The 15,127-nt window shown below is 54.6% G+C and overlaps 1 protein-coding gene across 2 annotated transcripts; it reads right to left on the reverse strand.

Moving 5' to 3' along the window:
- Positions 1-872: 872 nt before the first annotated feature.
- FAM58A (family with sequence similarity 58, member A) lies at positions 873-11,755 on the reverse strand. 2 transcript variants are annotated; one of them, XM_012662053.1, is made up of 5 exons: positions 11,634-11,755; positions 9,161-9,344; positions 7,456-7,588; positions 5,359-5,586; positions 873-1,334 (listed from the first exon to the last, which is right to left on the reverse strand). In XM_012662053.1, exons 1-5 carry the CDS (start codon positions 11,749-11,751, stop codon positions 1,305-1,307), a joined length of 693 nt encoding a protein of 230 aa, XP_012517507.1. In that variant the 5' UTR covers positions 11,752-11,755; the 3' UTR covers positions 873-1,304. The 2 variants fall into 2 exon arrangements, with proteins under 2 accessions (XP_012517507.1, XP_012517506.1); XM_012662052.1 differs by having other exon boundaries at positions 873-1,394.
- Positions 11,756-15,127: the final 3,372 nt, after the last annotated feature.

Consider the following 15,127-nt stretch of genomic DNA (forward strand, 5'->3'; position numbering starts at 1 on the left):
GTCTTCCTCATTGTTGCTTGTCTTTCCCTCCCCGTAAGGAAGGCAGGGAGCGTCATCTGCTTAGGCAAGGACTCAGCACACAGGAGCTGCTCAGTAAATGTCATCCTATGGCCAACCAGTCTCAACTGTGACAGCTAAAACGGCACCCCTCTGATGAGCCCACATTAAGGAGAAATCCACGGGAGAGATCTATGAAATGGAGGCCAGGCCAGCCAGGACAGTCTGTCCACCAGGGAGGGCTGTGACATTTGCTCAATTCTTCACCCTGAAGACAGACAGCATAGTCACTTTGAAAAGTCAAGCAAGCCCTGACCTGTCGCCAGTGTGTGACCGCACCCTCTGCCCCCAACCAGGGATGACAAGTGAGGCATGCCCCCACACATGTGGGTTGCAGAGCCCACTGCCCTGTGGAACCTCCCCCCAATGTGGGGAAGTAGCCAGGCCAGTTCCCAGGCCACACGCAACCATGTGCTGAACACATGTTGAGCCTGATGGGGGAACTCAGGAATGCACCTCACACTGCTCTGTTTCATACCCCCAAGTCCCTTCTGAAGAGGTGACTTTTGAGTGGGGAGACAGAGGGGTGCCGTGGCTCTGAGTTTCTCTGGACTCCCTATCTAGATGGCTGTCTTGATATTTAAAACCCCGTCTTATTACTTTTAGTTACATTTGACCAGGTCTGGCTTCTCTGAACACAAGTGATCCTCCCTGACCCCAGGCTTGCCACTTAATGGCCCCACTCTTTCCAAAATTTCTGCTCACCTGCCACCAGGCCCCAAAAGCCAGGAGGGGTGATGAGCGCAAGAGGCCCGGAGAGCATTCCAAGGGCAGCACGAGCTACAGAACACATACAGGGCTCTCTGTTGATTCACATCATCTTTTATTACACAAAATAAAATCCCATCTATGTTGCACGTTCAACTTTCTATAAATCTGGCTTTAAAAAATCCCTAGGGGTACAGTCCCATCTGTTCTTTGACTTTCCTTGCAATGACGTCATGCCTCGATTGTAGTCGGAGTCCTCTCAAAGGACAAAAGCAGATGTGGCCGCCTCAGGTCAGATGCACACAGTGCGCTCCCGGCCTGCCCACTGGAGGTGCAGCTCCCATCATCATCTGGATCGCGGCTGCTGGGGACAGTCAAAGTGGCAGCATGTCATCGCCTTCATCAGCCCATCTCCAGCAGCACAAAATCAGTCCTCTCAGCTGGTCCTCTGGGGACCAGCTGTCACAGCGACACGGTGGCACCATCCCCAGGCAGCTGACCATCCTGGGCTTCTCTTTGGGCAGGCCTGGGCTGGGGCGTTAGGGGAGCTCTGTGTCCATGGTATAAATCTGAATGAGATCAGACACAATATTATCAATGATTGGCTTGGTAAGGTCGTCACTAAACACCTAGAAAGGAGAAGGAAAACAGGTTCCAATTAGACTCCCTCTGTGTTAAAGAAGGCACTGGTCACTAAGTATAGAATCGCATTTCATGGGCAGGTGAGGGGACACAGGGACTTGGTTATCCAGAATGGTGGTGGCTTTCTTACCAAGCCAGTTCAGTTCCAGCCTGTTGAGGCCAATCAAAGACTTTACAAAGCAGAGAACATTACAGATGGAAGAGGCCTTGGTGATCATCTGACCCAGACAGGAGAGGGGACTTTTCCAAGGTCACACAGGGAGTTGGTGACAGAGCTAGGCCCAAAGCACCGGCTCCTGCCTCCTGCCTGGGGCTTTCTCAGGTCCAGGGTCTCTGGGGATTTTGGCAAGAGAAGGTGGAAGTCCCGCTTCTAGAAATAAGCAGGCTAAGTAACTTGGATCCCATACCTAGCCCAGCCCCAAGGAGCACATGGACCTGCTCTACAGCCTAGACCTGTCATCTAGACCACAATGTGCAGGAGTGCTCACAAACTGTGAAGTAAGTCCTCAGGGGCCCAAACCAAGGGCGTGTGCAGCATAGGGCCAACCCCCAGGCCTGGGGGTCTGACCTGCTCCTGGAGGATAATCTCTAAGCCCCTGGAAAATCCTGCCTGATAAGAGTGTCTCAGTTTAGCAGGGGCCTAGGACCCTGCCAGGTAGTCTACACTAATGACATGATTTGTGGGGGCAGCCTGAGCCACATGCTATCAGTGGGACCTTCAGGTGGTTGGAGCCTGTGTAGCCAGGTCAGCCCCGTGGGCGCTCCATACCTACGTGACCCACCCCCAGTATAAACCCTGGACACCACAGCCCAGGGGGAGCGTCCCTGGTTGGCAATACTCCACACGTGTTGTCACACATTGTTGCTCACACATCACTGCTGGGAGAGTTAAGCACTGTCCATTCACCTCCCCGGAGAGGACACCCGGAAGCTCTCGCCCGGCCTCTGCTGGACCCCGCCCTCCGCACCTTGTACCTTTGCTGATTTTAACCCCTGCCCTTTCGTTGCAATAAACTGTAACTGTGAGCGTGACGGCTTTTCTGACTTCTGAGTCCACCCCACACATCACTGAGCCTGAGGGGACTCTTGGGGACCCCCATGACAAGAGAAATAAAGAACAAAGCAACAAGCCCTTGGTCAGATGCTGCAGCTGCCCTGCTCCAGGAAGCTGATGCCTGGGGATCCAAGGGAAACAAGGTCAAGGCCTTGGGCTGAGCCAAAGCAAGAACTAGATCTAAGTCTACCCCTTCTGAACCCACTAAACAAACCTAGGTCCCTCCCCAGCCTACAACCTCAGGTGGGAGATGGGGACCTGGAAACCCTCCAAGCCCTGACTCAGGAAGCATGGCCAGCTCACCCTGGGCTCTGGGTAAAACACAAATATTTCAGAAATACAGGCTTGCTCCTTGGGGCCCACTACCTGTGTGCTCCTAGAGACCCCAAGCTGAAAACAACCATTAAAAAGCATCCAGGGCCGAAAGGTGGAAGCGACCTGAGTGCCCATGGACGGAGGAGTGGATAAAAGAAACTGTCTATGCAGACAACGGAACATGACTCAGCCTTAAAAAGGAGAGAATTCTGACACAGGCTACAACATGGATGATCCTTGAGGACATTATGCTCAGTGAAGTAAGCCAGTCACAAAAGGACAAAAACTGTATGATTCCACTTCTGTGAGGTCCCTAGAGCAGTCCAATCCCCAGAGACAGGCAGGGGAGTGGGGGGTGCCAGGGGCTGGAGAGGGGCACAGGGAGTCGGTGTTTCCTGGGGACAGAGTTTGGGTTGGGAAGATGAACAAGGTCTGTGGATAGACGGTGGGGATGGATGCACAACACCGTGAATGTGCTGACCACCACCGGGCTTAAATGTGCACCTAAATGTGTTAACATGGCACACTTTATGTGATATGTATATCGGCACGATCAAAAAGAATAGTCCATGGCAGGGGACAATCCTGGGACACCTGGCAGAAGGGACACAGCCTTAAGTCCTAGGGGGAGACACTGTTGGCCCCTGGGACCGAGAGGGCCTGGAGGCTCAACTCAGCTGGTTTGGGGACATCAACTTCTGTCTATAGGACAAAGAGTAGCAGTGGCTGCAAATAAGCAAGTTCTCCCTATTTTCAGGAAGAAGGGTACGGAGGGCACCCAGTGCAGCTCTGGGTATGGAAATCCCTGCAACACTGCGTGGTGACCTGCAGCTCTTCTGATCCTGCTGCCATCCCTGTTCCTCTCGCCAGTCGGGGTCAGTACCTCATGCACCCAGAGGCTGGCACACAGCCTCGGCATGCGTGACACGAGTGTAGGCAGGGTTCTCAGAGCACGCTAAGCTCTCACGCTGAGCGCACGGCAGACTAGTGACAATTGAGGCAGTTGCTGCAAGAAGTGGTGGCCATGAGCACACAAGGAGGAGGGCATATCAAAAGGCAGGCACAGCCTTGCCGCAAGCCACTCCTGCAGGCCTCTGGCCCTCACGACTCACCAGCCCACCAGTGTGCCTGGGTTCTGGAAGGCCCCCAAGCATCCCAAAGAGGTGAAGTTCGGTTTGACAGGCTTTAAGAAGAGCTATGTGAACACACATTTGCAACTTCTTCCCAATTTGAGAATTACTGGGCGAGTTTGTGCTGCCCAGAAAGCAACCTCCTGACGGAGCTGCTTCCAGGCTGCACGGGGCCAGTTAGGTTGGCACTCCTCTTCAGATGGCTTAGCACGGGATGCAGAGGAGGCACTGGCACGCAAGTGAGGCTCAGGAGCAAGCCAAGGAAGATGGAAGAGAAGGAAGAGGTGGAGGAGCAGGCACAATGGGAAATGAGTGACAACACCACAGATCCAAGCAGCTGAGGGGCCGGGACCACCTCACCCACCAGATGTCCTCAGAGAGTGTCTACCACCACCAGATTCCAACCGTGCAAGGATACTGCAGCCACATTATCTGAAAGTCCCTGAGAAGTCCAAGCACGGAACAATACCGTCTGTCCACACAGATGCTCTTTCACCCCAACGCTGTGTGGTAGGGGGTACGTCTGGCCTGAAATCAGGACTACGGATGCGTGTATTCAAGGCCACACAAGCACCTACTATGTGCCACGTCTAGGCACAGGAGATGTGGCTGTACATAGCACAGACAAGATCCCTGGCCTTGGGTGCTTACAGTCAGGTGGGGTGCAGGATTAGACAGAGAATAAACAAGGGAAACTAGCAAAAGCTGTGGTCTTCCACAGAGGGCAAGCAGGCCAGGGAAGAGAGTATCAGAAAAAGGTAGCCTCTGTGCACAGCGGCGCCCACCACCCACACAGCTCTCCCTGCAGACAAAGTCCTACAAACCACACTTTGGTTTCAGTAGGTCTGAGTGAGGCAAGAACTCACCAGTCACCTATCTCATCTACCCATCTACCTGCTAGGTCTACCTGCCATCCGCCCCGCCTAGCTACTATCTATCCACCTAGCAACACTATCGTCTCTCTACCTTATCTGCCAACGTCCACCCTTCTCTCAGCTGTTCACCCAGCTATCTGTCACCTGCCTATCTAGCCATCCACCTATGTAGTTCTGCGATCCGCCTGCTTGCCTGCCCCCCAGCCTTGTCACGTGTCATCCTCGCCAAGTTCCCATTCAATCTAGTGCAAGTGCCTGACGCTCCTGGCTTAGCTCAGCGGTTCTCAACTGGGCCAAGTCCTGCCCCAGGACATCTGGCAATGTGTGGGTGGAGGCCAGGGCTGCTGCTCAACATCTGACAGCCCCCACCACAAGCAGTGATCCGACTCCCAATGGAAGCTGTGCTGAGGGGAGAGCCCTGCCGCAGACTCTCCTAACAGGGCATTTTCAAGCTTCAAGATTCCCAAGTAGCCCATACTTTTCTTGACAGATAATTAATAAAAAGAAACTGGTCCCCAGTTGCAGGGACCTCTCAAAGGAAAGGGGCACAGTCCACGGCACTGAGCAGTCACCTCACCTGCCACCATGGCTTCTCAGCCTCGGCCTCAGCGGGCACCTCAACTCCATAGATCTGCAGGGCCAGGAAGAGCACCGCCACGGCTATGTGCTGAGCCTGGAAGCGGAGGCACAGCCCCCCGTGGTAGCTGTCCCGAAGCAGGGCCCAGGCAGTGACGGCAATGGGGGTCCGCTGCCAGCTGTAACGGTTCAGCCAGTTCTTGAGGGAAAACAGGTAGTGGAGCAGGTACTGCAAAGACATGCACATCAGCCAGTCTGCCTTCTCGCTCACTGCCATGCTGCCATCCCCTCACCTGCCAGCCGCTGTCTCTACGCTGTCACAATCATGTCACCACCCTCCAAACCCTCCAGTGGTTTCCAGGTCACTTAGGAAAATGTCCCAATGCATTCTGCTGGCCCTGTCTCCCAAGGCCCTCACCCCACCCCACGGCCATGTGTGAACATGCCAGCACACCCTCCCCAGGCCTGTGCACTCACTGAGACCTCTGCCTGACATGCCTGCCCACTCCCAGCCTCCAGGCCCAGCTCCAGGGAAACTCTCTCCATCACAGGGCCCTGCCTGGCCACTGTAGGAAATCACGCAGGGCCTGGTGCTCCAGAGAGCAGCGCCTTCATCTGCAGAGCCCCACGTGCCCAGCCTGCTGCCGAGGGTACCTGCTTTCAGGAGGACTAGAAACTGGTCGCTGTATTTTCCCAGTTAGTGCCAAGAGCCTATAGTAGTGCCATCCTCAGCTACAACATCTTAATGACCCTCCAGCCCAGCTGTCAGCTCCTGCTCTCAGAACACAGACGCTCCGCCCAAACCTCATGTGATACAGAAAGATACCAGCGCACTCCCTGGACAATCTTGAACGCACATGTACGCGTGTGACCCTAGCACACCAGGGATGAAGGATTCATCCATTACTCTCTATCCCATCCTTAGACCCTGGCCCTGACTAGGGAAGGGGGAGGGCCGGCAAGCTTCCAGCAACGCCAAGCCATAGTTCCCGATCCTGGCACAAATCGCACGTCCTCCAAGGCTCCCGAGCACTGCTCCTTCCTGAGCCTCGTCACTTTGACAACTCTAGTCATCTCTGAACTCAGTCCAGTTCCTGCCTTCCCCTGGGATGCTGATTGAGCATTATGCCGACTAAAAACCTACTGGGTAGAAATCTGAGACCAGAGGTTTCCAGGGATTAGGAAGGAAGTGTGGAAGGGTGAAGGTAAAATTATAAAAGGGCAACACGAAGGAGCCTTGTGTGATGGAGTTGTTTTGTACCTTGACTATGATGGTGGATACGTGAACGCAGACACGTGATAAAACTGTACGGAACTAGCCATCCACACCGTGCAGGTAAAGGTGGGGGACCCAGCAGACTGTCAGCATCCACATCCTGGCTGTGGTACTGCACAATACTTATGCAAAGTGTTCCCATTGGGAGACTGGGCAAAGGGTAATAGGATGGTTCTGTGTTATTCCTTACAACTGCATGAGAATCTCCAATTATCTCAATAAAAATTTACATTAAAAAGAACAGAGATCCTAGCCCAGAGCCCCAAACCACACCACCTCCATCTCTCTCTGCAGGCCATCCTTCTGAACTGCCCAAACGTGGAGCTGGGGTGGCCAGAGTAGCACATCCAAGTGCTCCTAAGAGTTGGACTCTTCCCTCTTACTGCCGTTTGAAGTGGTTCTTCCGTCGAGACTTACGTGTTCCTAGAAGTTAAAAGTGTGCTACTTAACTCGAGCACCTTGGCCTTCCTCATAGCTTTCTAAGCACAACTGAGCTGGATGCAGGCTCTGAGGTGTAACAGCAACTCACAGGGACAGGGACTCTGGCAGGTCACGAAACCAGCCCTACTTCCTTGAGGCTCAGTGAGCACGCGCTCTACACGAGCCACAGGATGGACAACAGTTCCAGAGGGCCACACAGGTCCCAGCCTGCAGCCACAGACAAGTGGGCAGAAAGGCAGAAGCTAAAAGGAGAACACTTGCGAGAACCCATGGAGTCAGGCCAGCAAGGCTGCCTTGCTCTGCTTACCTGCTGTGCTCTCAAGCATTGGGTGGGAGACGCTCTCAGAATGAAAACAAAGAGCACACTTTGCCGGCACATACCTTGTGGGGATGCTGGAAGGAGACCTGGAAGCGCAGAACTCTCAGCATGAGAAGCTCACACTGCACAATGCTATCTCGGAGCTCCCAGAAGCGGGAGTCCAGTTCCAAGGGCTCGCTACCTGGGTTGAAGTACCTGTGTAGACAAATGACAATGCTTACGATGACTGGAGAAGTTTGCCCTGAGATGGCTTGAATTGGTCAAGCCCTTAAGTCACATGATGTCCAGAAACACCCTCCAGTGTCCTTCTGCGGTAGATGAACATAGGGTCGTTGTCATTACACTTTTTATAAGATAATCCTTCATCTACGTGTCTAATATACAGAATGAAAACAGTAGTGAACAGAGAACCTGGCTCCTAGTTTGAGCCGGATGGGCCATCCTCTATCATTCAGCAAGATGTCGAGTGCAAGGATTGGCTCTTTGCAACGGCTCCAGAGGAAGCTGAAGCTTCAGCACACCCAGCCGGTTGTGCCTCTCGTCATGGTCAGCCTGACACTAGGGACTCTTCGTCACCTTGGGGCAATGCCCAGGGCTCTCACTCTGGACCCAAGAAACGCATTTAATCAAATCACGAGTATGATGTACTCTGAAAAGTGAACGTTTTTCAGTTTTATACTCCTAGACTGTCTTTCCTTCCTCCCTCCCAGATCTTTCTAAGCACAATCCTATTTACATTGTTTATACCCACTACGCTCCCACCTATGCAAGACCCCCAAGATGCACGTGAACAGGATTCACATTCAAGCAATCAAAACTCTCTGCCAATGACTCATCCTTCCCAGCTGCCCACTCATTTTGCAATCTCCCCACAGAACCCCCTTGCCTCCCGCACCCCTAATTAGGGCTCTGCACCATGTCCCCTTCCACTGCTCCCCTGATGAGGACCAGGTAATTGTGGGTGGACTCCACCCGCCCTCCCTAGGTCCTCCTGTCTTTGTCTTAGTCTCTCTGGTACACTGTGAACCTGCTGTTAGGAGGCAGGGAGTGCTTCTTCCATTACCTGTTTATTTAAAAAGAAGCAGAACAAAATAGTTTTCTTTCCTAACGATTAGAGTTCCTAGAAAGGCCCATGACGCACAGCTAGTCAGTAACTTTGCACAAGTCACGTGGCTTTCTCGTGGGCCCCCGGGGCCTTGGCGAAGCCTGCTGACTGGCTGGGCACCTGCATCCTTCCCTAGCAGTCAACTGCTCAGGCCCAGCTGTGCTGCCCATGTGCCCACAGCAAGGCAAGAAAGGATCCTGAGCAACTGGGACTTGGTTTCTCACACCGGCTAAGTAAGAGGACAACCTTGCTGGGTCCACACCCTCCCCATGTGGGGCACTCAGGCCTGCAGGCCCACACAGCCCAACTGGGAGGAGGTTCCCTCTTGTGCGTGCCCGTCTACCTCCAGCCGTCCCTGTCTACGGCTCCAGCCTGGCCTTTGCTGACATACCCACTGAGCTCTCTCTGCTCAAGCCTCTCAGGCTCCCCGTAATCTGGCCCAGGTTTCTCTCCCACAGATACCCCAGGCTCCTAATACCAGGCTCCTTCCCAGTTGGCTGCTAGTGTTTCTGGCCCTGATCTGAGGCCATTCAGGTGCTTCCTCCTTCCAAGTTTGATTGCTGACCCCTGGAGAGCAGGGCCAAGTGGGAGCCTTCTCTGCCCTCCCCTCTGGGGTGGACAGCAGGAAGCCCTCCCAAATGCCTTGGCCTGAAAGCCAGTACCTGTTGGACACATTGATGATGTCACGAGTACGCAGGTGCTGCTCCTCCACTTTGCCAGCCAAGTAAATGGAAGACATAGCGACCAGGTAAGGGTCATAGGCATCCAGGTTGGCCTCACAGAAGAACTTATGGTAAACGGTGCAGGCAGTGGCAATGGGAATGGAATGCATCCCCAGCTTAACACCTACAGAGAGAAAGCAAGCAGGAGGGTACTTCAATCCAGCGCTCACTCACTGTTCAAGTGAGGACAGCAGCTGGAAGAGGACCCTGCTCAGGCAAGACTAAGAACTTTCCGCAAAGCCTGTAGTTGGTGCTGGGTCTTTCACTGGGTCCCCAGGCTTCTCAGACTCTGATAGGCAACCGAAGCCCCTGGGAATGGTGTTCAAATGCAGAGTCCCCTTCAGTGGGTCTGGGGTTCTGAGATTCTGCACTTCTGACAAGCCCCCAGGTCATGCCCAGGCCAGGGATCTACAGACCGCACTCTGAGAAATAAGGGTTCCGACTACCACTCAGTTAGCAACTGGCATATCAGCTTCTGCACAAAATCTTGGAAAGAACTATACACTGCTGTGCATCTGTTTTCACCTTAGCAAGCATTTAACTGGAGGTCGCCCACCCTGCAGCTCACCTAACACAAATCCCAAGACAGCAGACGGGAAAAGGCCTCTGAGCCATCAAACAGATGCCACCAGTTCCGAAGTCACAGACAATACTCAGCACTGGTGTCCTGGTCCACAGATTAGAAAAGGCAAGCAAAGCAAGCAGGGTGACTTCCAACACCACAGGCAGAGCAGAGAAAAAGCAACATTTATTACCACGGCCAGGCACCAAGGAAGGAGACCAACACAATGCAAGTGGACAGAGCAGAAGGCAGTGGATTTATTTAGGGGTTAAAGCCCACCCCCATCCCACCCCTGCACAGCTCCTAAGGAAATCACTGCACTGGGTTACAGAACCCAAGCAAATTCACAATGACTAGTATTAACAAGAGAAGGTTAAGTTCATCCCACAGACTGACAGAGGAAGGTGGAGAGCAGCCAACAATCAGCCATTAAGATGATGTTCAATATCCTGTATCTACGAAGGTAGATTAGTTCCCTATAGCTACTGTAACAAATCGCCACAAATCCAGGGGCTTAAAATGACACACGTTTATACTCTTATAATCCTGGAGGTCTGAAGTCCCGAACTAGCCTTAGGACTAAGATCAAGGTGTCGATAGGGCTGGTTCCTTCTGGAGGCTCCAGAGAGAATTGTTTCCTTGCCTTTTCTAGCTTCTAGAGGCTGCCTGTGTTCCTTGGCTCATGGACCCTTCCTCGGTCTTCAAAGCTAGTGATAACCTAGGATAATCTCCCCAACTCAAGGTCCTTAATCACACCCCCAAAGTCCTTTTTGTTATGTAAAATGACATTCACAGGTTCCAGAGATTAGGACAGGGATATCTTTGGGGGTTTGGTATTTAGTCTCCTACAAAGGGCAAAGGTATGTGCAATGTATTTACAGAGAAGTCCTACAGAAGTGATGCTCAAAGAGCTTTTCGCATTTCAAGATCTAAACTTCACTAATGTAGGCAATTCCTACATGGGACCCCTCATTCTAGGAGGCGCCAGGTAAGGTGGTGCTGTTGACATGACTCTGAGCAGACGGATGGTGGCGGCTGAGGGGACACTGCCATCCTTCCTTAATACACTTCACAACTCTTCTTGTAAATCAAAGTAAATTTATAAATCACTGGGATTAAGGGTCCTGCACCATTTCCTCAGACCTTCTGTCGACCCTGACTTGAAAGCACACTTGCCCAACATCCCCTGCAAGAGTGCATACAAAGCAGCAAAGGTAAGAAATGACTGTTTGCCAGCTAAATGAGATACTACTGATGGAAAAAAAGAGTGTCTCTACGGGAATCGTGGCTTCCTTACGTCGCCTTGGACACAGAGCACCCAACAACACAATGGATGCCCCGGAAAAGTTCAGGACTCCAGCTGCACCCTGGGTCCTCCGTGTAACAGGAACTCCCCTACAGCGTACTCCGAAAGGCTTCGTGAGACCAAGCGCCATACAGTCTCCCAGTACACAGAGAGACAGGTGTGGCAGACTCCACAGAGCTGCGAGCGCCCTGGCTTGGCCCCCACCTAGCTGGAGGCCTGTCCCTGACTGTCTCCTTTGGGCCTGCACACCTATCTGTGCAACTGGGACACCATCGTCTACCTGCGACCCCCTGCCTAGTGAACCGGGCGTGGCGGAAAGGCAGGAGGCCCACAGCCCGGAGCCTGGCCTCCCAGCCTCCGCCAAGGCGGGTCACGCCCGGAAGGCCTGGCCTCTTCCTTCTGCCCAGCCGCGCCTGCCCCGCAAAGCGGCCCCCAGCACCGCTGACCCCGGCCCGCTGGCTCGGCGCTGTGATCTTGCAGCTCCGCGGCCCCCGGCCTCCACGTCCTGTCCGCACGGGGCCCGCCCTCTCCCCGACCGCGGTTACCTGCCTCCATGATGAACCTCGTCACGCGGAAATGCACCCTCGCGTCGGGCGCCAGCCGCCCCTCGGCCCCCAGCACCGCAGCCCCTCCTCCGCCGCTCTCCGGCCTAACGGCCTCCATGAGGCCCCGCCCCGCGACCCCCACGACCCCCACCGGAAGGAGAAGTGCCCCCGGCGAGGCGAGGCCGCCTCCGGGGGGAGGGGTCTTCGCGGCGGGCGCGGCCGCCGCGCCCCGCCCCGCAGGCCCCGCCCCTGGTGTGGGCACGCGGCTGCGTGACAGAAGGCTGCCCGGCCGAGCGCGCAAGTGCAGACGCAGGCGCAGAGGCCGACACCGCCCTGTGGCCAGGGTGTGCCAGTCGGCCTGCGTACACCATACGCCCCGCCCCGCGAGGCGCACGTCCCGCTCCCTGGAGACTCATGCCCCGCCTCCGGGAGAAACGCATGGCAACCCCGAATTCCATAAGCCCGCCCCAGGGGGCCGACGCCCCGCCCCGGAGAGCTGCGAGCTCCGTCCCCAGAAGGAACCGGAGCCCGAGGGTATCTCCAGTCACCTGAGCCGCAAGTCCCCGCAGCCCGACTAAGGTGTCGCCCTGGGCTGTGGTGGCCCAGCGTGGCTTAGGACCGGGAGAGCTGGCAGCGTTTGCCGAGCCCTGGGCGAGGGGCGCTTACGGGAGTTCTTGCTGAGATGTCAGCGTCTCAGTAGGCAAGCTGCCACTAACAGGGGAAGGTGTCAGTGTCGTAAATCCCGAATGCAGTCGAGACCCGAAGGAAATGCAGTGCTGTGCATAAAATGTGAAGAGGTCTTTTCTAATGGGGGCATTAAGGGTGTTTGCGTCTGGATTTTCCAGCCTCCCTGGATTGGTTAGGGATGTGGTTTCCGCTCACCTTTCCAGCCTGGCACACAGCAGAAGCTTAATAAATGTTTTTGAATGAATGTTGAATATTGAACTCACATATTTACCATCCCATATTTCATTTGTGTCTTCCACAAATGAAATTGTGCATCAGGCGTTAGGGACATAGAGCACCAAAGGGACTCTCAAGCTAATGACAGCCACTCTGGTCATTCAGATACATTCAGATAATTGCTATGATTTGAAACAGCTGGGAGCATTGAGAGAGGAAAAGGCCACTGCACCCTAAGGCCTTCTGCCAGGTGACTTGGTCTGGTGATGATGCAGAAGTCTCCACCTCCTATCCCCTGTCCAGTCTCAGTCTCCCTCCTCAGCACCCACTGCCTCCTCCAATCTCCCCAGGTCCTCTCCTCACCCCAGCTGGGCTAGTTTCCTAGGGCTGCTGTAACAAATGGCCACGAATTGGATGGCTGAACACAACAGAAATACGTCCTCTCACAATTCTGGAGGGCAGACATCTGAAATCCAGGTGTCACCAGGACTTTGCTCCCTCAGGAGGCTCTAGTGGAGGATTGATTCTTCCTTGCTCTTCCTGCTTCTGCAGCCTGAGTTGTTCCTGGGCCTGTGGCTGCATCACTCCAGTCCCAGCTCTGTCTCCACATGCCTCCTCCCCTGTGTGTCTCCCTCTGTCTCCTCTTCTCTCAGGACTCCTGTCATCGGGTCAGGGCCCACTGGGTAATCCAGGGTGAGCTCACCTTGACATCCTTCCCCGCATTACATCTGCAAAGACCGTTTTGCCAAATAAGGTCCCACTCACAGACTCCGGGGGGTAAGACATGGAAACATCTTTCAGGGAGCTGCCACTCAGCCCATGACACCAGCTGCCAGAGTTACCTTCCTAAAAGTCGAGGATGAATGAGCCCTGCCCTGCCTAACACCCTCCAGGGCCTCTTCACCCTTAGGAGAAAGCCGGAGGCCTCAGCCTGACATGTCAGTCCTTGCGGAGTCATCCTATCAACTGAGCACTCTGCCACTCATGGCAGGGGCCTTGGGCAGTTCCCCTAAAGGTTATGATTTCCCAGCTCAACGTCTTTGCACATACGCTGCCCAGTGAAGGGATTCTTGTCGCACATACATATACCAAGCTCGCCCTTGTCTATATGTGCATAGGTATGCATGTGTGCGTACACGTGTGTGTGTGTGTGGAGGAGCTCAGGGCCCTTAGTCCCCTGTGCTGCTGACACCTGCCATGCCTTGAGCACTCTGTTACCACTGCCTGTCCCGAGGCTGTGAGTAGCTCCACCCTCTCCCAGGCCCAAGGCTAAAACCTGGACAGCATCCAGAGTGCCCATCTCCCCTCAACCCTGTTGGCTAAGGCCAGGCCCCATACTCCACCAGGCAATGCCCTAGGCCAGGCCAGCTGCAGCTCAATCCAGCAGGTTCAAGTTCATGTTCCCTAAAGGGTCTATGGGCCCTGGGGAATCAGGCTGCTGCCCCTCAGCTTCCTGCTGGCCTCCCACACACATCTGTGCACATTACACATGCCCCGCATGCACGCACACTCACTTTCATCGTGCATTCACCCCCCACACACACAGGCACATGTGCATGCACCCCTACACAAACCCTCTAAATCACACAGTGCTTCCCTCTGGCCCGTGGCCTGGTGGCCTGCCGTCCCTTGCACCCACTGTGTTTGCCGGTTAAACAGCACAGCTTGAACTCCTCCTTCTCCCCCGGGCCTTTTGTGGTGTGAATGGGAGTCAAGGGAATGATTCAATGAACACATTAATTTTTAAAGCCCTGGGTCACAGGCCACTCTCCTGGCAGGCAGCCTCGGCGCAGTGGTTGATAAATGAATAATTCACTAGCCACCAATTAGAGCCAGAAAACCTTTAGGTGGCACCTCACCCACTGACAAGCCTGTCACCATTGTCCCAAACGTGGCATCCCGCTCATCCTCCTGGCCCCCTCGCCCCTGGCTCAGACCGCACACTCCTCAATGGCTGAGGCCTGGGTCTCATCTCCAGGCCCACACAGGGAAGGTGCACGATGAAGGCAGGGACAATGGCAATCTGGAGAGCGATCGTGTAATGTTTGCCAGCACATCCTCATCTAATCCTTCCCACGGGCCCTGCACCAATTACATCACAGCCTCCCCTCACAATGGCACTATTATCGAAGGAGTGAGTGACTCATTGCAAAGATGGGGCTCTCAAGCTGAAGCTCAAAGGACAAGGCAGAGAAAGAGGAAAGGCCGTGTAGGCAGGGCTGCACAAAAGTCTGGGTGGTCTTCAGGAAGCGCCAGCCCACCCTAGCCTCCTTCCTGGCAGCCTTTCCCCAGGAGCCATCACTTGAAGAGCAACCTGATCTCAGTCCAGTCCCACCACTTGTCCTTGGAACCTTCTCGATACCGGAGAACCTTGCTCCATGGTCACCCCTTCTTCCCCAGCCCTCCCTCTCCCTGTCTCTGCCAACACCTTCTGGGCCAGCATGGGAATCTGCTGGAGCCTTTTCCCTCTCACCCGGGGCAACCCCAGTAGCCTCCCTCTCTCTTCCCCTCCTCACTGCCCTCTGCTCACCCGCTGTCATCTCTGAAGCCACTTGTGGCCCCCTGCGTCCCTGCCTGCTGCTGTATGAGAG

The sequence above is a fragment of the Propithecus coquereli genome, unplaced genomic scaffold, assembly GCF_000956105.1.
Source record: "Propithecus coquereli isolate 6110/MARCELLA unplaced genomic scaffold, Pcoq_1.0 Scaffold748, whole genome shotgun sequence".
Taxonomy (NCBI): Eukaryota; Metazoa; Chordata; class Mammalia; order Primates; family Indriidae; genus Propithecus; species Propithecus coquereli.

What these genes read in the sequence shown, in the direction of transcription:
- FAM58A (XM_012662052.1), bottom strand. Translation starts at nt 11,751, where the DNA reads ATGGAGGCCGTTAGGCCGGAGAGCGGCGGAGGAGGGGCTGCGGTGCTG. An exon ending in GAGGTTCATCATGGAGGCAG is followed by an intron (nt 9,345 to 11,633) that starts GTAACCGCGGTC and finishes TTCTCTCTGTAG; the next exon opens with GTGTTAAGCTGGGGATGCAT. An exon ending in CCTTCCAGCATCCCCACAAG is followed by an intron (nt 5,587 to 7,455) that starts GTATGTGCCGGC and finishes ATGTCTTTGCAG; the next exon opens with TACCTGCTCCACTACCTGTT.